Source organism: Mya arenaria, chromosome 1 (assembly GCF_026914265.1).
Source record: "Mya arenaria isolate MELC-2E11 chromosome 1, ASM2691426v1".
Classification (NCBI taxonomy): domain Eukaryota; kingdom Metazoa; phylum Mollusca; class Bivalvia; order Myida; family Myidae; genus Mya; species Mya arenaria.
The window spans coordinates 12,365,679-12,392,570 of NC_069122.1; the positions used below are offsets into that span (position 1 = coordinate 12,365,679).

Below are 26,892 nucleotides of genomic sequence, written 5' to 3' on the forward strand. Positions count from 1 at the left end.
AGCAAGCGAGAGGATGTGTCGTCAGGTTGGGTGTGTGGAAGGGCAGGCGTAAGAGCAAGCGAGAGGGTGTGTCGTCAGGTTGGGTGTGTGGACGGGCAGGCGTAAGAGCAAGCGAGAGGGTGTGTCGTCAGGTTGGGTGTGTGGAAGGGCAGGCGTGAGAGCAGGCGAGCGGGTCTGTCATCAGGTTCAAGTGTGTAGACCGGCAGGCATGAGAGCAAGCGAGCGGGTGTGACGTCAGGTTGGAGTGTGTAGACCAACAAGCGTAAGAGCAGGTGAGCGGGTGTGTCGTCAGGTTCAAGTATATGGACGGGCAGGCGTAAGAGCAGGCGAGCGGGTGTGTTGTCAGGCTGAAGTGTGTGGACGGGCAGGCGTGAGAACAAGCGAGAGGGTGTGTCGTCAGGTTGGGTGTGTGTACACGCAGGCGTGAGAGAAAGCGAGAGGGTGTGTCGTCAGGTTCAAGTGTGTGTACGCGCAGGCGTGAGAGCAAGCGAGAGGCTGTGTAGTCAGGTTTAAGTGTACGGACGGACAGGTTTGAGGACAAGCAAGCGAGTGCCATGCTATCATTCATACGATCATTTTTAATATCACAGAAGGAATCATCACTCAAGCCGTTCAGCACTTTCAGTGCTTTGATTAAGTAGTGGGATCCCACAGATGACTTCCTTTTTTTGGCCACGTATTGGGTTCCCATTGATATGTAAGTTGGTTACTAAAATTTCCTTCAATTTCTGAAAATTATGTGATTTAATTTTTCAAAAAATGAACTCAAATTTTAACCAGCTTAATAAAGTGTGAGAGTCATTTTCATTATAGAATACTGTGATGAAGCGAGGAAATAAATAAGGTAATGATAAATTGCGTTCACTTCGCTACCATTTCACGACAAATATATGTTATTTTAGTTTTTCAAAATATATGTTCAATACACGTTCGTTAATAACAAATCTTTAATACACAATAGTTCAATGAATACAGTATACCATAATGCCGTTCGGGACAGGAGTCAACTTCTTTTAAGTTTTCCTAGGCTAGTATATGTAGTATTTGCAGGATATAAATGCTATTAAAGATAACATATCCGTACTCACTGAACCTACCTCTACATGTCGACTATAACCTTTTTTATAACGACAATGTCCGTCGGTTGCATCATATTTATTTAAGACCTGAAAACATACATGTATGAATGGTTACATTGATATCCTTCCTTAATATTAAACCTTAAAGATACATGAAATTTGGCTTATTAAAAGTTTCTTAAAACCAAACTTTAATCGGCTCAGACGAGCAAGCCTCTACCCGTTTGTTTACTTATTATTTAGATGTGTGTACGGGTTTTTAAAGTGTTTTCGTTAGTGGGATCCCAGTATGACTCGATCTATTTAGCCACGCATCGGGTTCCCATTGATGTCAGTTGTGTGATAAGGATTTTTTAATTTCCGAAAATCAGGTGATTAATTTTCTAAACCTGACTTCGAGCTTTAAGTAGCTAATGAATTTGTGAGAATTATTTTCATTATGGAGTTTTGTAAAGAAGAGAGGAAGGAAAATAAGGTAAATTTTGGTCACAAAAGATAGTTTATTCACTACTATAACAAGTTTCTTATAACTTATTGTTATATTTTAGTTCTTCAAAACATATAATTTCGATACACTTTGGTTGATAACAAAACTTAAAAAAAATAAAAAATAAAAAATATAAAAAAATAGCGTATACCATTATACCGGACATGTTGTGCTCAGTAAAATATTGTGCCTTCTCTTTCTGAAGAAACGGAAACAAATTTGTTGTGTGGAGGAATTAAACGCTTCCCCGGTAGATAATTATAAAGTACAGTCAGTTATCGAATAAGTTTAGGTCAATAGCGGATAAAAAAATAATAAAATACGCTCAAAATGAACCAGAACTTTTTAAAATTTTCATTTGGGGAATACCTTCAAACACCCCCGTATAATTTTTAACAAAGTATATTTTGGTTCTGAGGGAGGGGCGAAAGTCAAAAGGTTACGGCCTGAGTTATTGTAATAAATCGAAGATCACAGCTTTGTTTTGACGTCATTCACGTCTTTGTTAAAAAATGCAAACCATTAAATTTAAGGTAGTCGGGAAGTCACGTGATATGCACATTTCGAAATAACGTGCGCGCTGAATTTAAATTTACTTCCGGTTTTGCTTTAAATGTATCTTTTTGGGGCGTAAAAAGGGTCAAAAGGTCTATAGAAGTCATTTGGGTATGCAAACAAATAAATAAGTTTACATCCCATTTAATAAGGCTTTCGAGAAGTGGGCTGGAGTAAAGAGTAAAGAGTAAACGATGTTTTAGTATGAACGTATGGTCTAGGTTTGACAACGTATATTTTTCTGAGTTTCCATTTATTTTATGTTTATCTCAAATGTTCATGCTTGTGTTTTATTTTTATGGCACTATAGTATGCATGCATTAGACATACATCAACATGTTGATGTATGTCTCATGGTTTGCAATTTTTTGATTATTTGTGTTTTATTTATATACTAACCCATGTATTTTGTCAATAAAAAACTTAAATTAAAAGTAATGGGAGTGGCAAATATTCCAAAAGTTAAAATATATGAATACAACCGCATATGCCTACTTCGGTAAGTTTATCATCGGGGGCGAAATAGCCCCATTTCTGGAGGTTGGATGGATTTGAGCCATGTGTATTTCATCTCATGTAATAGCAACACCTTATTCGCACCAACGGATATTTTGATTTTGGTAGGATTATATCAGTTGCTGTTTAGATACATTTTGCCGTGTTATTTTGAAAACAAATTAAAAAAGAATAAAGACTCGTATATGATAATGTTTAAAACAATTTTATTTTCGATAGTTTAAATATCGAATTATTACTAAATCCTACAAAAATCGAAATACATTTTCTCTATGTCCGTCCTGTTGCCCTTGGCTTTTAATAATAATTATAATAAGTGTAGTAATATCACTATCATGTTGAAATTTTCTTAACATGCAACAAACGTTCACTTTATTAACAACAGAACGGTGAACATATAAATGAGTCGTTTGCCAGTTATCAAGAAAAGTGGTTGTAATGTGTAAACCTTGATTTCACTTCCTGATTACTGGTTTTAAATGAAACAGGCTCACATTAAATTATTAGTGTAAGTGTATAAACAGATAGTGTGGATAACGTCTTAAATACTTCAGCAATTTTACTAAGATTTGTTCCCTCCTATTACACTCCCTATTGTTATAGTGTAATATATCAGGCAGGGAATATCTGGTAGCCTGAACGAATTGCTGCGGCAAACATCCAACTACAAATTGAATTTGATATATGAATTTGGAGTTCAAAAGTAACAATTCTTTTTTCCCAGATAGAATTTTAATATGATGTTTGTATCTAGTTTTAAGTACATTGAATAAAGTAAGCAATTATCTACGAACATGGCTTCAATGTATGGTTCAATCCTGTTACCGAAAATCCTTCCTGTTACCGGACAGTTCCTCACATGTTTCAATTTCTTTCTTCTTTACCATATTTCCATGACAAAATTCAAACTCTTAAAAAAGGATAACTTAAATTTTAAAGTACAGAAAAATGAAACTATTCTGATTAAAACATATTAGAGAAAAATATATGAGCACATATTGGTGTTACATCATTACCCATTTTATGATCTGAACTTTTTTAAGTTTGTTTATCTTAAAATCTCTTTAAATCATTCTAAGTTAGTTCATCATATTGAACAAAATATAATATATAATATACGAATTAAGTTTCAATACTGATGAAGAAGATGCTGAAATATGTATCACGATTTGAAAATTGAATGCAAAAAGTCTGAACAACAGAATTAATAATTAACTTAAAGAGGTAAGCAGTATGGTAATTATATATAGACAAATCACGTTCTACATTTATTGTCGAAAGCCTTTTGTGAGATCCTGTCTATGTGTATGTGCTTTCGCAATTAGCTGCACACTTTTTCAGAAAAGAAAACGCAACATTTTCATTTGTATGTTCTTATCGAAAAAAAGCTACCATCGACTAATGAAGTGTTTAACAGGTTAGGTTCAGGTTTTCTCTCCGCTCATATGATTCAAATTTAGTACAAGGTCAGGCGAGCAATCTTGAAACTACATTTAGATAAAAAAAATAAAAACAAGGAAGAATAAAAATTGTAGCACACTGTTGTGACCATAAGTTTTTATTTTTATTTCTAATAAACTGTTTCTCTTATTAGACAAGCGATTATACATTCATATGTGTTTTCAAAGTTAAGAAACGAAACAAAAAAAAACCCTATACAAGATCGCAAACGAAATAGAAACGCTTTTAAGGAAACGATTATGAAAGGCAACAACACCGTTACTTTGTGTAAAATGAGAAAAGTAATAACACAATTTTGCTTTAGGCAATATTACAAAACAACCCCAAAAGCAACCAAATTAATATAATTTAAATTAATCAACCAATCTCATTTATATTTTTTTTATTTGATACTTAGCTTCAATTGTGTTTTTGAGCTTCATTTATAAAAACTAAAATGTTTCTACATAAGCCCGCTGACCTAGGTCAAAGTGAGAAATTCGAGGGTACATAACATGACAGATATAACTCACTGAATTATTTAATGGCGATGTATATGGTCGTATTTATGTTGTATATGGCGATTTTATGGTGGTATATGGTGTTGTTTATGGCCGTATATAATGTTGTACATGGTGTTGTAATGTTGTTGAAATCGGAAGAAAACAGACATTTGATGGCCTATTGTATTGTATGATCCGATGTCACTATAAAAGACAATGTTATTCTCTTATGTTATAGTCCTTTTGCTCGTTACCAGTCTGACAGGCAAGACTATTCACCTAGCTATCGAAAACAATTTAAGCGACAACATATGGCCCTTTGATCTCATTGCTTGTGTCCGCGAGCAGGAGCCTTGGTGCTATACATTTTGTCAAACAAGTCTAATTTTGATGTAAAGTATCAAAAAAGTCGCGAATGTTTTTGAAACATGACTAAAAGAAAGCAGATGCTTTAAATCAGGATACCAACTTTGAGGTACGTGGGTATAAGCATTCTTCAGTTATTGAACGAAATCGGATTTTCAGCTTAAGGTCACCACCACCTTTGACCAACTGACATAACAATGGCTAGAGTACTGATCATGTTGGAAGGATCTCTACCAAATTCGACTCTGTAGGCCTTATTTGCATCTTAACGTAACAACGATGTATTAACCTGATTATGTCGATCATATCTCATTATCTTGGAGTTTTTCCCAGACCATATTGATATGAATAGATCACTTCGACAATTTTAGTGATGATGGGTGGGTTGGGGGGAGGGGGAGGGGGCGGCACGCCACTGGATCGTTATGTATAGTTATAATAAAAGGTTAAATATACGTGTTAATATGTTTACTCCAATGTGAGAAAAAATCTAAGAATGAAATCATTGATAATTTAATGGACTTTTACTAAAGTCATATTTACACATATACATGTATACACATCTATACATCTCTTTTTTGGAGTAAATATCACTTCAAAATAATTAGATTTACCTTCACATTTATCCCAAATATACAAGATAAAATATACAATATTTTCTATTTAAAGTCGGGTATATGATTACAAGAAAACATTAGCTCAATGAGCTTTTTTCCGACATGAATAACAAACATACATATCAAAACATATAGTTTAAAATAGGTACAAATATTGGAATATACGATATAATTGCAAAAGCTGTTCCTTATAATAGTCATGCATACAATTACAAAATAAAAGATGGATCTGAGCACTGAACAAAGTGATAACATCAACTAATTTTCCCGGCTGTCCGGGCAATTAACACGCGCACGGTTCCGCTAGTTGACATACCACTGTAAAATGGTTAGCTTTTTCCACGGGATAAATTGAAGGAAAATTGCATACATCTAAATAGCAAAATTGTAAGTAGCATTTATATACATGGTAATTATAACATGGTACATTGATGTGTAGTTGGTAAAAATGTTATAGTTAATCTAGCTTGAAAGGGAAAAAATAATTGTAAGGTGTTACTAAGAGGATGTTTTTGAATTCATCATGTAATTTAAATACCACTAGATTTTGCTGATAATATCAGAAACATTACCTTAAAAAACATGTTGTTTTTTTCTCATGATCAGGTCAATCCTTACCCACAGGTACCCACTCAAACTTCTGCCCGGCCACTGTTCTGACAATATCAGCACCTACCACTGTGTAAGACAATTAATATGTTGGCATATGTTATACACCCCTTCAACACAATATAGTATGAACCCAAGCCACACCAACCCCTTCGCATACTCTATTGTATATACTTATGAATATTAAAGTATTTATGGGTTTTACGGTTATTGCACCGACCCCTTTCCCTACAATTTTTTTCTTATGGGTAAACTCAAACCAGAAGTATCTTAACTAACATTCCTGCGATTTGATTGGCTGTCGGGTTATCGTGTGAGCCTATGTAATAGTGGAATAAAATACAACCAAACACAAAACCAACTCTTGTCACGGTGAGACAAATCCTTGAAGATATAAATCAAACATTACAAAACCGTTTATCTGCTGGAATAGTGACGGCATTCTCTGTTCAACAAACGGATGATTTAATACAGTCTACTCTGATCGATGTCCAGGCTGTTATTGAACAAATGATTGGAAACCATAGTTCGGATAATTCATCATTCGATAGTGATATTGACACGAAAGGTACAACCTCTAAACTAAAGGTCGACTGCTCTAAAACCACATCCTCATTGATTCCATCCGCGAACGCATCTTCTACAACAAGAACGATAGCCGTAGAAAGTGTCGGACTACGAGAGAAAATTACTCAAACAATAATGGTTATGCTTTTCAATGGAACAAATAACACAAATTCAACCGATGAAATCATTGAAGAATATCAACTTCAAACAACAACTGCAAACGATAAATCCATGGTAATGGTTAATCATCAGACATGGCAACTGAAAGTCGCACAAAAACTGTGCAATCATTTACTGAAAGAGGCTATGCAATTAAACAATACATGGATGAAACTATACACGAAGGCAATTATACAACTTTTCCAAATTTGCCAAGTATTAAAACCCCCATGAACGTACTGACTAGTGTTGATTTAGAGACGAATTTAAAACGGAATACGAATGACTATCAGGCTATTCCAACTCAGATACCATTGAAACCTACCAAAGTAGCAAATGGTATGGAGTTTTATTTCATAATGCCTTTTATAAGTAACCTAACGAGAAATGACACCGACAAATCTGTGGAAGAAATTACCATTGACCTCTTGCTTGATGCACTGACAGAACTTCTAGTATTGAGACCACTGCTCGTACAGCGATTGACGTCAACAAAGACTCAAAATGCAAACACAATAAACAAATCAGATTCCTCGTCTGCAATCACAACGATTCCAACAAGTTCCAAAGAACACAGTAGCGAATTAATATCTAACTTCACGATAAGCAAAGACCAACAAAATTCAAATGTACCAAAAGCATTTGAAACTATCTTAACTCGTTTCAAAGCGATAACTGACAAAGTGGGCATCTCCGTATCGCTAAACTCCAAGGGTAGTCCTTTAGACGCTGTAGAACAAGACAGTGAAGGGAATATTAGTACAACTATCAACACTGGGTCCAGTTTGGAAGTGGGTACAAAGAAAGCAATCACTGCTTTTACATTAAACGAAAAAATGTTTAAACCTTCCAGTGAAATTTCAATAGTTCCACAAAAACAAAACAAGACAACTGTCAGCGTCGCGTACAACACACCATACGCAACTTTCCACTTCTACTAGAGTACAATCTATTAAAAGTAACGGAAGTGGTACGTCTGCTTTGAAAACCAGTAGGTCACAACGAACTTAAAAGAATACAAGAAAACTGAATGAGTACATGCCAATGTCGGGATTAGTAAAATATTAATTAATATAAATTATAAAATATAAACAAAATTTAAAAGTGTTGTTTGATGAAACTTCAAGACAACAATGTTTATACTTCTAGAATGTTTCTAATGGATAATCAGGATTATGTTCATCAAAGTAAAAGTGAATTCTGCATTTTTTCGAGTTTGAACACGAATGACACATGGAAGTATACTAAACTGTTCTTCTGATGACTCGCGGTTTAATTACGTTCTTGGGGACCTTCAACTACCTGCTGAGTTGATTGGAGTACATAAGACCTCTTACAATTCCTAACATGTAAAACATTTCAATAACATCATGAGAAAAATGAAAAAATCGCGATAGTTTGGGACCGGTATCCGTCATAACGTCAACGCGTGAGTCGAGAAGCCTTTGTTTATATCTTTCTAAAGTGTAATCTGATTATTATTATTATTCTTCTTCTTATTATTATTATTATTCTTCTTCTTATTATTATTATAATTATTGATATTAGTGTTATTATTATTATTATTATTATTATTATTATTATTATTATATTATTATTATTTATTTATTTTTTTTTATTATTATTATTTGTATTATTTGTATTATTATTATTATAATTATTATTATTATTATTATTATTATTATTATTATTATTATTATTATTATTATTATTATTATTATCATCGTCGTCATCGTCATCAACATCATAATCATCGTCTTCATCGTCGTCATCATCATCATCATCATCAACATCAGCAGCAGCAGCATTATCATCATCATCAATAAAAATAATCAATCAATCAATCATTCATTATATCAGTTAGTTTACAAAGTAGAACGTTAGGTGGTTTAGTGTAAAACTTACTTAATTTTACCAAACGATTTAAGAAATACAAACTTAATAAAAACAATATCCTTAAATACGATCAGCCATTGGCAAGCAAGATTGTACACTTCAGCCGAATTCAATGACTTACATTTTTTGTACTATATGATTTCTTCTTTCTGTGAAAAGTTTTCTCAAGACCAAATGATTTTCTCGATATTGATAGCATTTCGTTCTGCTAATTTAGCGTCACACTGCCATAAACTCACTTATAAAAGAATATTTTAATTTGTTGGCAACGAATGAGTAATGTGATCAAAATATAAAATAATAAAATTCGTTGCCATATGAAAAAAATGATATTAAAAACTCGTTACGATTAAAGTAAAGGGCGTTTTTGCTGGTAAAAAAACTGGTTTCGGTTTTATAACGGTTTCACGAACTGTGTATTTGTTGTTACAGATTCAAACAAAACCAAAACCAGTTTTATCGTTTTTTTAACGAAAAACGAAACCGGTTTTTGAAACTATCGAAACCCCTACCGGAGGCGGCTTCATCGGTTCGTTCCATCCGAAAACTAGTTTACTTTAAAAACAACATGGCGGAAATTGATCAACCACGTTTGTTGAAATTCAATCTTTTTGATAACTATGCCTTACAATGGGCAAATGAGCTAAATGAAAAAGGTACTATAAATAATTAGAAATAATGGCTACATGCAGTAGCACCGCCATGTTGTTTAACCTGTAAACAAAACCATGCATTTGTTACTTCAAGCAAAACTATCAAAACTGGTTTCGACAGTGCTGAAACTATTAAAACAAAAACTGAAACTGGTTTGGTATCAACAAAAACGCCCTTAGACTGGCTTTAAAGTCAATTTAGTGCATTAAAAAAATGCATCAACTTATTGTGTGCGGTTTTAATGCTTAGATTAGAGTTTTACATTTATTTTTGCTATCGAAAAATAACTAATTTACATAATGTTTCTTGGTTTTACCTACCAGACAAACTGTTGATTACTTGCCAGAGTCAATACTTGTATTTAACTAGTTTAACCCCTCAGTAACAGTTGTCCGGTTAACGCAGTGGTTAGCGCACTTGCTTCTCACCAAGGCGACCCGGGTTCGATTCCCGGCCTGGGCGCATGTTAGTTTGGATAGTGGTCACCAAGCCGTACAATTGGGTTTTCTGCGGGTACTCCGGTTTCCTCCACAACACAAAACCACACTCTCGCGCAACCTCGTGCCAACGAGAGTGATTAATATAAGTTGAAATAGCTTGTTTCACAATCGTTGTAAAATTAAATAAAGTTTAAACTAAACCCTCAGTAGACTCGGGCTCCTGAAAATTGTTGTTTCACTGACAATTCCTAGACGATATCGCATCATTTAACTGTAAAACAGTTTTGATGAGAGTATGGTTACAGTTACAAGTTCTTGAAAATAACATAGTTATCTGACCAATATTAACATCCTTCAACTCCATTTTCACGTATCGCAGTGAAATGGTGCTTAAATTATAGTTTTACATTTATTTAGCATTCGAAAACTAGTTTAAGTACCTGCATGTGTATATTGTGCATTGTATACCTGTAGGTTAATATTATAATCTTGTCCAGTTTATTTTCTTACATCTCTTTATTCGTATCACCCTAATGCACATTTTGATATTTTTTTTCAAATTGGTTGTATTGAGGAAAAACTGCCGGGCTACGCGATACTCACATAGTATCAAAATAAACGTTGCAGATTTAAACACAAGTGTGAAACTTCATTATTTTCTCTTATGTTACATAACGATGCATATTTAAATACGTTTGTATCGTCAAAGATTTTTTACAAGAACACGAATATATTTTTTTTTAAATAAAACATATTCTGAACCTCGAAGAAAGGAATATTCAAAGCAACATTTCAACTGAATGGCCTGTTTACTTCAGATATGTGAAATCGGTTGACAGAAAAAATTCAGGAAAGCATATTCAGTCTTTGAAATGTGTTTTAAAGTGTTTTCGTCACTTTGTTCCTTTAATCTAACGCATACTTCGTTTTGTATTCCAAAAACATCGTTTTCAACTGACAAATACACATTAAAAACATGTAAACGCTTACTGAACCATTATAAAAGACAAGTGATGATCCGCCAAGATCGGTAAGTGAATGTTACATAAGTTCCCCTAGCATAAACGTGAACAATAGCATCCAACGAGCCAACACAAATAGAATGTGCCTGCAATTAAACAATGTATTTAGATAAACTGGAATCATGTTTTCCTTAAATATAACTATTAAGCGTGTGTATATTAGGCCCAAATGAAATTTAACTCAAAAGGGTACAAAACACATAGTTTCTGCACGTCGCCTACGTTTTTCATCTGATAGTAAAATTTTCTTCAAATACTTTGTTTGTTTGACACGATCGTAAAGCGACATATCCTCAATACCAATTTATTAAGATCTGGTAATTCTTTAAAATAAGGATATTTTCTAAAAAAACAACATGAGATAATAGTACAGAAAAACATATAATGAGCAGTACCAACTTCTGTCGCGTTTTATTTGATTCCTCATCGACGTCGGACAGAACTAACATTTTCAGACTGTGTTTTTACAAAAATAAGCATTTTGTAGGTACTTTCCGTAGGATTTCGTACTTTCCGCGAAATGTGCAAAGTGTAACCAGAAAGTGAATTTCATTCACTATTTTCCTCTTTTTTTAAATAACTTTCTTATTTAAAAGGATATCACCAAGAACCCATACTACGCTGTTGTTAAAGTAGTCTAGACATTTTGACTCAAAAACACAACAAAGTTATTGTAACGTTTCTTCCCTAGCTAGCTCGGACACGCTACCTTAAATTAAACTATAAACCTATTCTCGGACTGCATTGTCCCAAAATTAAGTATGAAATTAATAATATATTCAAGTGATTAACAATGATTGTTTACAAAACCAAATGATTGAAAATAATTATAATGGTTCAAGAATCAATGTTTAATTATCCCAAAAACCAAGAACGCACAAACAGAAACACTACAACATCTATGAAATAACTTCAAACTGGACCAGCACACAAAACGTTTATAAACCAATCACAATATATCAGCGAAACCCACAGTCCTAAATGTATAGCTTTTACGGGGAATCAAACCATTGACCCTGTTCCGTCTGTATTGCAATGATCCAGGCTTACTAAGAGGCCAAAAAGAAACCCCACGGATGTCCGAACCTGGAAACTAGAAGCTGTAGCGCAATGCTTTACTTTAATTCTCCTAGCCTCCAATAGTTCAGAACCCGCCCTAAACAGTACAAAAAGATACTTCAAAGATTCCCTATATATTAACTTTATGTTCTTACATCGGCGTCGAGACACGAACTAACTATTTCTATGCCTTTCGCTTCTTATATACCCTAACATCACGTGACCAAAATGGAATGGTCCATTTTAACAAATCCTATTGGTGAAACGATTATATATAACTAATGTTACAGAGTAGGGGTGTCAAGTTTATCAAACTTACGAAAAAGTAGAAAACTATTAAGGATACAACTTATTCGTATTAATTAATCATTTACTAGCTAAATTTAGACATTTAATACTAAAACCATAACATTAGTATTAAATACACGAACTCATAATAAAGAAGTCATAGCGATAAAGCGAAAATCAAATACTCTATGAAATTCACTAAAACAGAAATGATTATTTTCCGGGATCTTTTTCCGAAAAATATTGTTCCTTGTTAAACTTAATAAATTTGGAGCTTTTAAAGTGTTTTAATTTTAGCCCTCCCCACTCCCACTCACTTTTGCAATTTGGTCAACTTTATAGGTAAGCAAGGATGGATGAAGTGAAAAAAGAAGCTGATATCAGAATATAGCTTGGAAGAGCTGAAACTTACGTGGTTAACTTGTAGCCCAACCTATTTGTTCTATTTTGTTTGCTTCGATTGTATGTGCTAACAGTATGTAATTTACACTTTTGACAGAAAGGAACAATAACATTTGATGAAACTAAAACAAAAGCTAATAACTGCCGGGATCGCTTATTTAGAAAAGCAGGGACTGCTTTAACCATGACTACTGGTTTTCTTATTAATCTTTGGCAAGATCTTACATATTGATATCTGCCGGTATCGCTTAGGGCCTCTATTATATAGGTTATATAGATTGAGTCAATAAACAACTCATTTAGACAATTCCTTTAGCAATTTAGAAAATAACATGTGAAGTCCTTATGTTGAACACATGCTGTATTTATTTTACTTGCAACAATATTTTTAAGCACGCATTTAAAATAAACGAATCATCCATAATTGTCATATTATAACGACCAATTAATTAATCCCTTTGATTTCTAAACTTGGTTATTTATTAAAGCATAAAGCACGAAATATATATTGAAAAGAAAATTTATCACACAAAACATATATATTGTGATCAAGGCATGTAAGTGAAAACAACAACATTACTTTGTACTTCTCACTCCATTTAGCCTTACTGTAAACAGTGCTGAACTTCAGTATATAATATACAGTTCATTATTTTAACAAATAATCAGTTATTAAACTTATTATAAAAAAACGGCACGTTATAGTCTGGTAAACAAAAACTTAATATTTTTTTATGGTTATAATCTTTTATCTTAATTTATTAATGCTGTTAAGGTGTTACCATGCAGTTGGAAATGTTTTTTCTCATTTATTTTATTACACAGAGTACAAATTAACACACATACATTAAGGCAATAATGGCATAATAACAATTATATGTGTGTGGGTTATTTTAGCCCCTTTCCCGCCAACACATACACATCCACCGACACGTACACATTCTTCCAATCTCTCAAGCTTTTTTCTCCTAATGGATTTTCGAAGCTAAGTAATGTAGTTAGTTATACAGATTTAAAGGTGGAAAGGTAATTATAATCAATGATCGTTATAATTTACTGAACCAAATACCGGTTATAATGAGTAATTCATGACCGTATAATACGTTATGTTAGAGTGCCGAATTCACTGTGACTTTTATCTTAGGATCGAGGTCTAAAACTTGCCATTTTTTGTCGTGGGTATCATATTTATCGTTTAACAGTGTGATTTGTGATTCAATTACTTTTCTCAATATCAAATACTGTTTGTATAAGTTGAAAGTAGGTATATTTATTTTTCATAGAAAAGATATAAATTTCATTAACGCAATTAAGAAATAGCATATGACTGTGTATTTTCCATTTTCCTGAGTACCTACACATGCTTCTTGTTTTGTCATCATAATGTGTATTGATTGCGAAGACATATAGATATTAAGTTCGTCCCATGAAGGTTGTATCTTCTGACAGTCCCAGAATACGTGCTCTATTGTTTCTGCTTCTATGCTACAGAAGACACTAAGAGGGTGATATTAATTTACATTTATACAGATATTTAAATGTCGGTATTATTCTTAATAAAAATTTATACTGAAAACTGCGCAGACACGTGTCTGTTGTAGTGATATATGTTTCCCTATTAATTGACTTCCATTTTTTGTCGTCATCTCAACTTGGGAATAAAGTTTGCCATAAATTTACTTTCTCACGACGGTTTTAAAATATCACTTTGCTGTAATGATTAAAGGAATTTATTAGTCTGTTTTGATTTCAGTAATTTATCAGTTTAGGTTAATCGTTTCTGACATTAGTTTTCTTTTGAATGGTTCTGGTATAGAATTTACAAGTGTTAGATATTTTAAAAAATCTTGTTCATTAATGTCATACAGAAATCTAAGTTCATCGAACTTGTAAAAGGTCTTGGCTCTATAATTGTAAATGTGTTCAAATAATTTAATACCCTTCTGATACCATTTTTTTAAACAAGGTGAGACCATTCTGCTTTAGTAATTTGTAATTCCATATCACCATTTTGCTTATAGCAAGATTATTATATTCATCGCGAATTGTAATATTTATCCACGACATCAATACGTCGTTTCAAAGGTGTGGGTTTTTTTTAGAAATTTGTAAAGTGTTGTGTTGGTCTAGATTTGATTCAAAAATAATATCGTTTCCATATTGCTTTAGTTTTAGTTCAACTTGAAATTTCATATGTAGATAGATCTCATTGAGGGCAAGTGCAGAGCCTAATAACTGTCACTCTTACTTCCATATTTTCAGAGTTATTGCCCTTTGTAAGTTTTCATGATTACATTTTGTCCGGGGCATATCGTGTAGAATATAAGAGTTAGCAACTTGAAATTCATATGTAGATAGGTCTCATGGAGGGCAAGTGCAGTGCACAATAACAGTAACTCTTGCTTTCTTAGGTTTAGAGTAATTGCCCTTTGTTAATTTTCATGCTTAAAAATTTTGTCCGGGGCATATCTTAAAGAACATAAGAGGTATCAATTGAAACTTCATAACTAGTTAGATCTCATTGAGGGCAAGTGCAGTGCACAAAAACCGTAACTCTTGCTTCCATATTTTTAGAACTATTACCCTTTGTTGGCGTCCACGTCCCGTTTTCACTTGTCTGGGTCATATCTCGTAAACTATTAGTGGTATCAACTTTAAATTTCATAGCTAGATAGATCTCATTGAGGGCAAGTGCAGTACACAAGAACTGTTACTCTTGCTTCCATATTTTGATTGCCCTTTGTTAATGTTCATGCTTAAAGTTTTGTCAGGGGCATATATAGTTAACTATAAGAGGTATCAACCTGAAACTTCATAGCTAGATAGATCTCATTCAGGGCAAGTGCAGTGCACAAGAACCGTTACTCTTGCTTGCATATTTTTAGAGTTATTGCCCTTTGTTAATTTTCGTTGTTAATTTTTGTCCGGAGCATATCTCGAAAACTATAAGAGTTATCAACTTTAAACTTCATAGGTAGATCCTAAGATCTTATTGAGGAGGAGTGAAGTGCACAAAAACTGTTTCTCTTGCTTCGATATAAGAGATTTTGCCCATTGTTAATTGTCATGTTTTACTTTACCTTGCACGTTTTTTTTTATTATTTTCCTTTCATTGATTTCATTAGAGCATTTTTTTGTCCGCGGCGTTAGGGGTTCTGCAAATCAGATGTGTCGCCTGGCACGGGATAGTGTATTTAAAATATAAGCATAACTAGAACTGTGCTTTTCAGATGTTTTGCCTGATGCTATAACGTCGACAGTAAATTATTCGTCAGGCGACAAATCCGACTCGAGGAGTTCTAGTTATTTCTTTATTTTTACTCTTTATTGGCTTTTGACAGGCACATTTTTATATTTGTAAAGCGAAACCGTGTTTTTATATTGACGTACGTTGTTGTTCGGGTGTCCCTGTTGGAGGATGGGGTCAAACATATGGTACCAAATATAATTTTATTTAGCTTTGTTATGTAATGAACTTACTTGGTGTATAGGAAGAGGTAGGGCCTAAAAAAAATATGTCTGTTTCGGGAAACCCGACCCTACCCATAAAAATGCGCCGACCCTAACTATTTTTTTCCGTTACTGAGCAAAAAAAATATTCGTTAGCGAATAGAGAGTTACGAAGGGCGGATAAATGCAGATTTTAATCAGAGAATTATTGTTTATATGATAAAACAAAGTCAGGCAATGACAGTAATGTAGGAAAGACTGCCATGTGCAAGAAAACACTCTGAACTTACGACAGATTTAAAAAAAAAAAAAAAAAATCCCTACCTACCCTACCTATAAATTTTGGGAAGGTTACCCTAAACAAACAAATTTTTTTGGCCTAATAGAGACCTTTTATGGGATTGCGGTTTGGGCCACTAGGATAAAGGTCATGGTCACTGTTGCTACAAATAGAAAAATAGTTGGTACTGAATAACTTTAGTTAGGATTGACATATTGTGACCAATCTTAGTACATATAATAGTTTTTATAGACCGTTTATAAGATTGTGTTTTTAGGGCCCCGATAGTGATGTTTTAGATCAAGGTCACTGCTACTAATGATAGAAAAATAGTAAGTATCGAATGCAATTTGGGGTTAACATATTTGTTACCAAACTTGTCACGTAAGAAAGGTTTATGGAGTATTTTCATTGGATTGTATTTTGGTCACTAGGTCACGGTAAGGTCATGGTTATTACAAATAGAATAGCCAGTTAAAAATGAATCTCACAACGATTGCTGAAATTCTTCTGTCAATCATTGACAACCTGCATTCGTCGCATTGCAGCGTTTCTTGTTAACGTTTTTCATTTTACTTTGTTTTTGCAAAAGTCTTTATATGGCAAACTATCGTTAATTTTATCTATAAAGAACTGTTATCTATATATAACTCTTTGGGGTTGTATTATCACTTCGAGTCGCTTGTGTTATTTTAAAGATACATCTCTAGCTTAAACTTTGGTATGGACTTCACATATTCACACCAGGTGATTAATGCCACAGCCTAAAAACGACCTAATTTAATATAATTATTTATGTAATAAATGATGGCGCCGTCATAAAAAATGTAACATTTGTTATGTTTTACTTTTAATGTTTAACTAGTATAGTAAAGTACTCTCATGATGCGAAATCATGAATATATTGAACATAAGCAAGCTATATTGCAACGTATTTGTATTTAGCGTTTTAAATTACCAAAAAGTATTTATATTGTAAATGTAGTATTACATAAGAGGTCGTTCAAACCAGGGTCCCTTAAGCTTGATATAAAAAAAGAAACGATTGCACTATATTTTTTTTATTTTCTAGAAGATGGCGAACACTGACAAAAACGACAAAACTGCAGTTTGCTGGCAGTACTCAGATGAGTTTTCAGAGACAAACCTTCACTTACTTGAAAACGAAATTCTCAGTGACATATCATTCGCTGCTGGAGAGGAAAGAACGATTGTCCGTGCCCACAAGATGATCCTAGCAAGCAGGAGCCCTGTTTTCTTTGCCATGTTCTGTGGGTTACTTAAAGAAACTTCAACTGTAGTGGACATACCTGATATCAAAGCTGATGCCTTTAGATTATTTTTAAAGTAAGTATATCTTTTAAATTTATCCATAATCGGATTGTTAAGTTTAATTTAGTTTAGTTTAAACTTAATTATTTTACAACGATTGTGAACCAAGCTTTTGCAACTTATATTACGCACTCTCGTTGTCACAATGTTGCGCGGGAGTGTGGTCTTGTGTTGTGGGATAGACCGGAATACCCGGTGGTGACCCACTTGGTGACCACAAAGTGTTTAAGAAAAATTAATTTGAAAAAAAACCATCATTTCTGAAATCAATGTGAAAAAAAGACTTCTAGAAACATGGATAATTTTGGTTAAACTCATAACATGGTACCTTAAGGTTGACAATTTACATTCACTGAATATTGTTTTGTTAACTATTCAGTTATGTCACTGTTTTTATGCCCCCATGGTGGGCATATTAAAATCGCACCGTCCGTCTGTCCGACCGTCCGTCCGTGTGTCCGGCTCAATAACTGGGCTGTAACTTTCTATTGTATTGACCGATTTTGAAATAACTTGCCACATGTGTTTGACATACCAAGGTGACGTGTCGCGTGCAAGACCCCTGTCCCTACCTCTAAGTTCAAGGTCACACTTAGGTGTCTATTAACAATGGAATGCTGCATATAAGTACATAGAGTATAGGTTGTCGTGTCCGGGCTGTAACCTTTTCTTGGATGGACATATTTAAAAAAAAAACTTGCCACATGTGTTTGACATACCAGGACGACGTGTCGCGTGCAAGACCCATGTCCCTACCTCTTATGTCAAGGTCATACTTAGTGTTTATTCACGAAAGAATGCTGTATATAAGGACATAGAGTATAGGTTGTCGTGTCCGGGCTGTAACTTTCCCTTGTATGGTCATATTTTAAAATAACTGACATTCCAAGACGACGTGTCGCGTGCAAGACCTGTGTCCCTCTCTCTAAGGTCAAGGTCACACTTATATGTTTATTCACAATGGAATGCTGCATATAAGGACATAAAGTAAAGGTTTGTATAGTCCGGATTGTTACTTTCTCTTATATGAACATATTTCAAAATATCTAGCCACATGTGTTCGACATACAAAACGACATGTCACGTGCAAGACCCGTGTCACTCCCTCAAAGGTCAAGGTCACACTTAGTTGTTTATTCACAATGGAATTCTGCATATAAGGACACAGAGTATAGGTTGTCGTGTCCGAGCTGTAACTTTCTTTTGTATGGACGTATTTTAAAATAACTTGTCACATGTGTTCGACATACCAAGACGACGTGTCGCGTGCAAGACCCTTGTCACTACCTCTAAGGTCAAGGTCACACTTAGGTGTCCATTCACGATGGATGGTGTCTATTCACAATGGAATGCTGCATATAAGGACATAGAGTATAGGTTGTCGTGTCCGGGCTGTAACGTTTTCTTGTATGGACAGATTTTAGAATAACTTGCCACATGTGTTTGACATACCAAGACGACGTGCAAGACCCATGTCTCTACCTCTAAGTTGAAAGATACACTTTAGTGTTTATTCACAATGGAATGCTCAATATATGAGGACATAAGAGTGTAGGTTGTCAAGTATGGGTGGTATTTTTTTTTTCAGAGGCAATTTAAAATAACATGACTTATGTATTTGACACGTAAGGGCAAGATCAGCTTTTCAAGTACTGACCTTGTTCATAGGCCAATGTCACATTCGGGGCCATTTGTCATATACTGTGACAGCTCTTGTTTTTAGATTGAAATGGAATATTTTTCAGGTATTTATATACAAGATCATGTGACACGAATGCAAACACAGTGACGTCTTTGCTGTACTGTGCGAAGAAATATGATGTCCCGTCACTGCAAACGATCTGCCGGGATTTCCTCAGAAATGCCATAAATGTTCTGAATGTGTGCACCGTTCTAGAGGAGTCATTACACTTTCAAGAAGACCAGCTTAAAGAGGAGTGTATTGGTTTTATTTCTCAGAATACAATTGCAGTGCTCAAGACAAAATCATTTAAAAAACTTCCTACGAATACCGTTAAACTACTTCTTGAAGACGATGCACTGAACTGCAAGGAAATCCATATTTATTCTGCATTGAAGGCGTGGGGTGTATATGCTTGCAAACGAAAGGGAACAATTATTCCAACAGCTGAAAATATACGTGTGGAAATCGGTGATCTGATCAAGTTGATTCGATTTCCAACAATGAGTGTGGAAGATTTTTCTAAATATGTTGCTAAAGACTTAGTTTTAACACCAGAGGAAAAGCTGGCTTCCTATCAGGACATTGTTCTTGGAGAAAAGATATCTGGATATCCAAACACACCTAGACAAGAATCTACAAATCAGTATAGGGTTATGAGATTCCTTTCCATAACAACTCGGAAAATGTCAATAGGAATGCAATCTAATGGCATTGGTTTTACCGTTTCAAGAACATGTACACTTCACGGAGCGATGCTTTTTCGTCCAGCTACTTCAGGAATGATCACTGGCATGTTTGCTGTCAGTGACAATTTAGATAAAATGTTAGTTAAATCAAATTTATCTATTAAATATGAAATAGGAAATACCACGCTCGACCATTTATTCTCCCCAATACGATTGAAACCCGGGGGAAATTACTGCGTTCAATATAATTTTGAAATGACTGGCAATTGTTTAAAAACATACTGCGGAAAAGATCCACAACCGACTAATGCAGATAATGTTCAAATACAATTTGCAGATATCCAGTTCGAAGAGGGCACAAACAATACAACAGTGTCTTCTGGCCAGATTTTAGGACTGTTGATCGGGGTGAAAAGCTAAATAGGCTATTAAAAATAATGGTTAGAAAAGTTGAAAAAATGCCTGAATTTAAATTATCATTGAATACTAGGTTGCATGCCTAGTTTTGATGAACAATCTTTGTAGTGTACAAAATTGATTTTGTATAGAGAAAATAAATCATATTAACATTTTTATCAAACTTTTATTTAACTAAATATGAAATAAAAACACAATACATGAACACTTTCAATGTCATTTTTTCTTGAAAAAACCTTAGTTGACATGTCTCCCAAATATCATTTCAGTAGCTCTAATGTCAGCATACATTAATAGAATGTTAAATTTACTCAGTCGCTCAAAATTTCTGAAGAATTTGATTTTTTGTAGTTTTTGAACCAAGGAAATTTTAGATTCAAAGGTATTTTCTTTATTTTCTATTTAAACCGTGCAATTAAACTATCTTTTTTTACATGTTCATAGAATTCAAACAGTAACTAGTGACATTAACAAAGACATCTTAGGAGGCATTATGATTTCACTTCACGCAGCAAAAATCAAAACAGGAACAATATTTTAAGAAATTGTTACACTCCTGTCATATGTAGATCATAACCATTAACTAGATTTCACATAAAAATTCTCAGTATCAATTGAAAGAAATGCAATTACAAAGTAAATGATAGCCAATGAAACATTATTAAACAAATTTAGCATTGACACAGTGATTTTACATTATTTGAAAAATGTTTTTAAAACCATACAAAAAGTCTACTGTTACTTAATTCTTGCTCAACTTGTAAAACATTGTAAAACTCAAATGAAATAACAGTAAAGCACTACAACAGTAACACTTTTATTTCATTAACTTAATGGTATTCAGTGTTGGTAACTAGATACAACTGTTCCCAATTGTTACACTTCTGACGAAATATTTAACGCTCAAGTTACTTTGTATCGAATTTCAATTTTAACCCAAGACCAAACATAAGTGTTGGCAGTGATTAGTTTCTTAGTATATCATCTGGAAATTGCCATGATATATCATCTGTGTACATCCCCTTGGAGGAAGCTCACTGCAAAACTCTAATCTAAATATCTGAGCCATCCACAATTAAGACATGTTCATTAGAAAGTCATATTTTACATAAAATATCTGCCCATCTATTATATATGGTAAATGATATAATAATATAACTTTATTTCACATCTACTGTTGAATATCTATTTTGCCTTTGCTATGTAAAGATACTTAGTGGCACTGACGTGACTTTCGCAACACTTTATTTATATTGTGGCCACAACTAAGTAGCTTGAGGCCACAACATAGTAACTTAAGGCCACAACTTATTAAAACGTGACAACAATTTATTTACTTGTGACAACAACTTAGTACCTACTATTAATTACTATGCTGTGGCCACGATTTCATAAGTCATGGCCACATGTAACTAAGTTCTGCCCTCCAGTAACTAAGTTGTGGCCACAATATAAATAAAGTGCTGTCACCTCTGTGTCACCGTAGAGACTTTTTCTTTCTGCATACTGTCGAACTATCAGCCAGGAAATGATCTGGTACAAATTGAAAGTAATGGCTCATAAAAATTATGAATATAGTTCGCATCGCAATTCTCACAGTCCCTGTCGACACATGTCTGCTATGTATAGTGTCAAAAGGACATACTGATATGTCAGACAGTTCTCTGTGGTCTAGGCTGCCTTTTTCAATGCATTTATCTGCTGTCCTAGACTTAGTTTTTTTAACTAAGCAATTGGCGTTTAGGTGCCGGTATATGATTTCCATGAATATGCACGGCGTCTTTTTTGTTGGGCAAGATTCTTCCTCTTCTTGTATCTATTTAGACATGACATTCTTCTGGCCTTATCGACTATCTCTCTTGTTTGCAGATGCCAACTTACTTTTGACATTTTTGTTCTCATATTTTTGGACGGCCGACTTCGCTTACTTCCAAGAGTTTCCTCCACAACTTTATGGTCATCTTTGTCAACCAACTTTGATCGTCTGATAGCAGTTGTCTTTAATTTACTAAAAGCTTTATAGTCTTGGCCCAAGCTTTGGGTCTTTCTAAAAGATTCCTCATAATTCAGCTTTTTTTGATTTGGCTTGGTTCTTGTGTTTCCTTATTTCCTTTTCAATTTGTAAAAATTAACATTGTCTTATTCAAGATATTCTCGGTATAACCTAATTCTTTCCTGACTTTCTTCCCTGTATTTAAACTTTCCTTGTTTCTTAGTGCCCCTTTGTAAGCCTGGAAGGCTTACAATTAATTTGTTTATATTTCAAATGATACTTCTTCTGTAAAAAAAATAGTATTCACACTCATAAACAATATTTGGTCAGGAGTGTAACATTGAAGGACATGTCAACAGTAATGCTGGAAATAAAAGTCATATAGGTTTAAATGAATTAAATTATAGAACAGGGCCATCTGTTTGCCTCATTGTAGCAAAAAGTACCATTTGTTGATTGTCTGCCACTGTATGATTTTTCTATTAGTTGCATAGTAATTAAGTTGTTATAAATTAAAACATTTTTGATTACATTAATAGGCATCAATGGTTTAAACTTACCTTATTAACATCAGATTAAAAAAGGTATTTTTCACTTCTCATTTGAAATCTTAACATTTGTACAATTATACTGTAATACTTCTGAAAATGTTGATATAATAATATGCCTAAAATTCGCGAAAAAATGTTACACTCCTGACGGGCACGTATCATCTAAATGCTCAGTAACCAATCACTAACTTCACTTATGATCATTTCTTATTATCACTCCATGATATAGACTTCCAGGAAACACCCTGATTAGTACATTTGTTAACTGTTCACCAAAACTGTGTTTCATTTTATACCAAATGTTACACTCCTGACATTTTTAGGCCAGCTTCTTTCTAGAAAGCTAAACAACAGCAAGAGTAATAACACACAAAATAAATTGTACACATGTAATAATGATATTATCCTGAACTTTAAATAAATCAATTGCAAGTTATATGATAATTAATCCGAGCTATACTTTAAGAAAAAACTTTAAAAAAAAAAAACTGAGGAAAAAATTCAAACACACATTATCAGTATCAGTAATATTTCATGTACAAAATGTATAAATAAAAGAATATTGATGAAATATTTTATCACCTTGAGGTCAACATATGTATTTTTTTGGTTAATAAAGTTATTACTTTGTCATTCGCCAATGTTGTTTACAGTAATGCTTTGAATTGAGTACTTTTTGTAAAGTGTCACGTTTTTTTGTTACACTCCTGACAAATTTGGCCTGTTTTATGTGCATAACTGTTTTACCAGTGAAGCTAATTCAGTCAAACTTCTCAGACTTTTAGATGACACAAAAATGCAAGATATGGGAAAGAAGAAATGATGATTATTTGTATATTATACATTTTATTTAGACAATACTCAAAATAGCCCAAATCAGGCTTTAAGTACTCTGAATTGTATTCCTTCGTCTGCAGATAGAGATGGGATCCCTAATCATTGGGACTTGGGATTTACCTATTAGTCGATTATTATTTGTTTTATTCTTAAATTTTCTCAAGTAAGTGCATATTTTGATAATACTTACCATTTACGTTTTTACTTTATTCAGGATTGTTGGGATAAGAGTGAGGCTGTGTATACAAATTAGTTTAAACCCCTAGTAAATTTACATTTTACTGAGCGTTTTAAGGTTGGAGCCAACAATCCTTGATTAACACCTTTAGTTGTATATATATATTATATATGTGGTGTGTTGTTTGTGAAATTTTGTGTTGTTATTCCATGTTTTTGGTTTGGAATTGTGTGATTTTGTGTCCTATGTCATTGGCATTGACCATGTGCCATAAAAAAACGGGGTTTATGTGTTAAATATTCGACTACTGGACTTGTTTCTGTAATTTTTCATATTGATGTTGATATTCAAGTAACATTGCGGTTAAAACCATAGTGTTGATTTGTTTTTCGAAAAACAAAAAAAAACTTCTAAAACTTATTTTCTTTCTAAAACATTTTTGGAACCTGCTTTTGGCTTTCCAAAAAAAAAAGTTAAGATCTATTTAATACTTAAATGATAAATGTTTCTACTGTCATAAATCTAAGAATTGACATGATTTTAAAGGTAAGATTAAAATAACGTCACTATTAAAGTTGAAAGTTGTAATTTTGTATCCTTAATTTACATGTTTCTGTTTGAAACGTTACGGATGTTTGAATATTGAACATTTTAAATAATCCAGAGATTATTTGATTCAGGGAATCACAATTTTAAATCCGATAAATCTGTTTATCAGCCATTACGATTTTCTATCAATTTCGATAACTGAACATGTGTTGTTATAATAATATGTCTGTTTTCATCTTTTCAAAAATTGCCTCATATATGTATGTTTTATATTAATCCCCTGCCAAAAGGCAAGATCGATAACGTAATGGTAGGCGTGTGTGTGCGTGCGTGTATGTATGTGTGTGTCAGGGCAAATTTCTTTGAGGTATTGACCTTAAACTTCATATATAGATAAATCTCATTTAGGGTAATTACACTGCACAGAAACCATAACATTGGCTGTAAATATTTAGTTATTGCTCTTTGTTAATATCCAAACATATATTTTGTCCGGAGCATAACTCGAAAAGTGTTTTAGGAATTGACTTCAAATTTTAAAACAGTAAAAAAATATTATTATGGAAAAGCGCCCAGGAACAATAAGTTAAAATTTGTCTGTGATATCTTCATTTATTGTAAATATTTATTTTCATACTTATTGTTTGACAGGAGCATAACTTGAAAATTATATATAAATATATTCTAACATTAACGGAGATGTGCAGGGCATAGGTACCATCATTTGGCTGTAGTCATTTTTAGCTATGGCCCTTTGTTAAATTCCATTCTATTTTCTTTTGTCCAGAGCATTACTCAAAAAGTGTTTAAGGTATTAACATCGTATACAGATATATCTCATTAAGGAAACGTTCACTGCACATGAACCATAACTCTGGCTTCAACATGTATTTTATTCATAGCCCTTTGTTATTTTCCATACACATTGTTTTCTCCGGAACATAACTCACACAGTGTTTAGGTATTTACTTCAAACTTCGTATACAGATATATCACATTAAGGAAAGATCACTACACATGACAATAACTTTGGCTGCAGTATTGTTTTAGGTGTTTCCTTTCTTTATTTCCTTACTTACTTTTTGACCGGAGCATATTAACTTGAAACGTCTTTGAGGTATCGACTTCAAACTTCATATACAGAAAGAGCTCGTTAAGGAATGATACAGTGCACAGTAAACATAACTCCGGTTCAGTATGTTTTACTCATAGCTATTTCTTATTTTACATACCTATTGGTTTGTCCGGATCATAACTCAGAGTCCACAAACAGTATTGGCTTTGGTTGCATTGTATTAGATAATGCCCTTTGTTCATTTACATTCTTATTTTTTACCTTAACATATCTTGACAAGTCGAATACATACTTCAAACTTGCCATACCGATAGATCACAATGAGAAAGAGTGCACAGAAACCATAACTCTGGTTGCAGTATTCTTTAATGATTGCCCCCTGTTCATTCAATACTATATATATATATATATTATGAGTTTTCATACTAATTTTTGTCCGGAGCATAACTTGATAAGATTATAAGTTATTGTATGCTATGCTTTATACTTTAAACATACATATGTTTTAAGCAAAAGAAATCGTATAATATCCGTTACATATTATACGTTACTTAAACATGTGTGTTTCTCATTCAAAATAGCCCATGAGTTTTTGTAAAACGTTCTTAAGTATGTATTGTATGCCTTTTATAGGTTTCTTAATGTTTGGCTAGCAGGAAACCTTTTGAGCATTAAAATAGCAATACCTAAACTTATTGTTTTTATTGTTAATATTATAGCTGATACTTATTCATTTCTTTTCATGTCTGTTATACTCATTCAATTTATTAAAAATAATGAAAAAAATGTAATGAACATATATAACAAATGCACATATACGTTTGTACGGTTTAAGCCGTTATACCTGTCGACCTCGTGTTACTATGAACGCCGGTGAGTATTGTTGTATGACTATGCCACCGATATTGTTTTGTACACATGTTGAAATGTTTAAAATATGCTTAGATTGTTTAATGTCATTCAGTTTATATTTGCTTTCAGTACATTTCGGAGCATATATCTAAGCATATTAAACATATTTCAGAAGTATTACATTTATAAAGGCGAAAATGTCATGAAATGCTAATATATTAATATTGTATTAATAAAAATAACAGTAAAACATGATAATTATTATAACAGATAAAAATAAGATTCGTGTCTACATCCAAATCGAACTGTTGCATTTTATTACAGTAATCTGTAATTTGTCCTTTTCGTC

General features: G+C 33.3%; 1 protein-coding gene across 2 annotated transcripts; it reads left to right on the plus strand.

Annotated features, from left to right (window-relative positions):
• Positions 1–747: 747 nt before the first annotated feature.
• LOC128231718 (BTB/POZ domain-containing protein 6-like) lies at positions 748–26,825 on the plus strand. 2 transcript variants are annotated; one of them, XM_052944964.1, is made up of 3 exons: positions 748–844; positions 17,462–17,736; positions 19,467–26,825. In XM_052944964.1, the coding sequence occupies exons 2-3, from the start codon at positions 17,465–17,467 to the stop codon at positions 20,509–20,511; spliced, it is 1,317 nt and encodes a 438-aa protein (XP_052800924.1). In that variant the 5' UTR covers positions 748–844; positions 17,462–17,464; the 3' UTR covers positions 20,512–26,825. The 2 variants fall into 2 exon arrangements, with proteins under 2 accessions (XP_052800924.1, XP_052800837.1); XM_052944877.1 differs by lacking the exon at positions 748–844 and adding an exon at positions 856–1,554.
• The last annotated feature ends 67 nt before the right edge of the window (positions 26,826–26,892 follow it).

Bases quoted from the DNA above. Each gene is read 5' to 3' on its own strand.
- LOC128231718 (XM_052944877.1), top strand. From the start codon at position 1,519: ATGGAGTTTTGTAAAGAAGAGAGGAAGGAAAATAAG. The intron at 1,555-17,461 runs GTAAATTTTGGT...TTTATTTTCTAG, and splicing joins AAGAGAGGAAGGAAAATAAG to AAGATGGCGAACACTGACAA. The intron at 17,737-19,466 runs GTAAGTATATCT...AATATTTTTCAG, and splicing joins GCCTTTAGATTATTTTTAAA to GTATTTATATACAAGATCAT.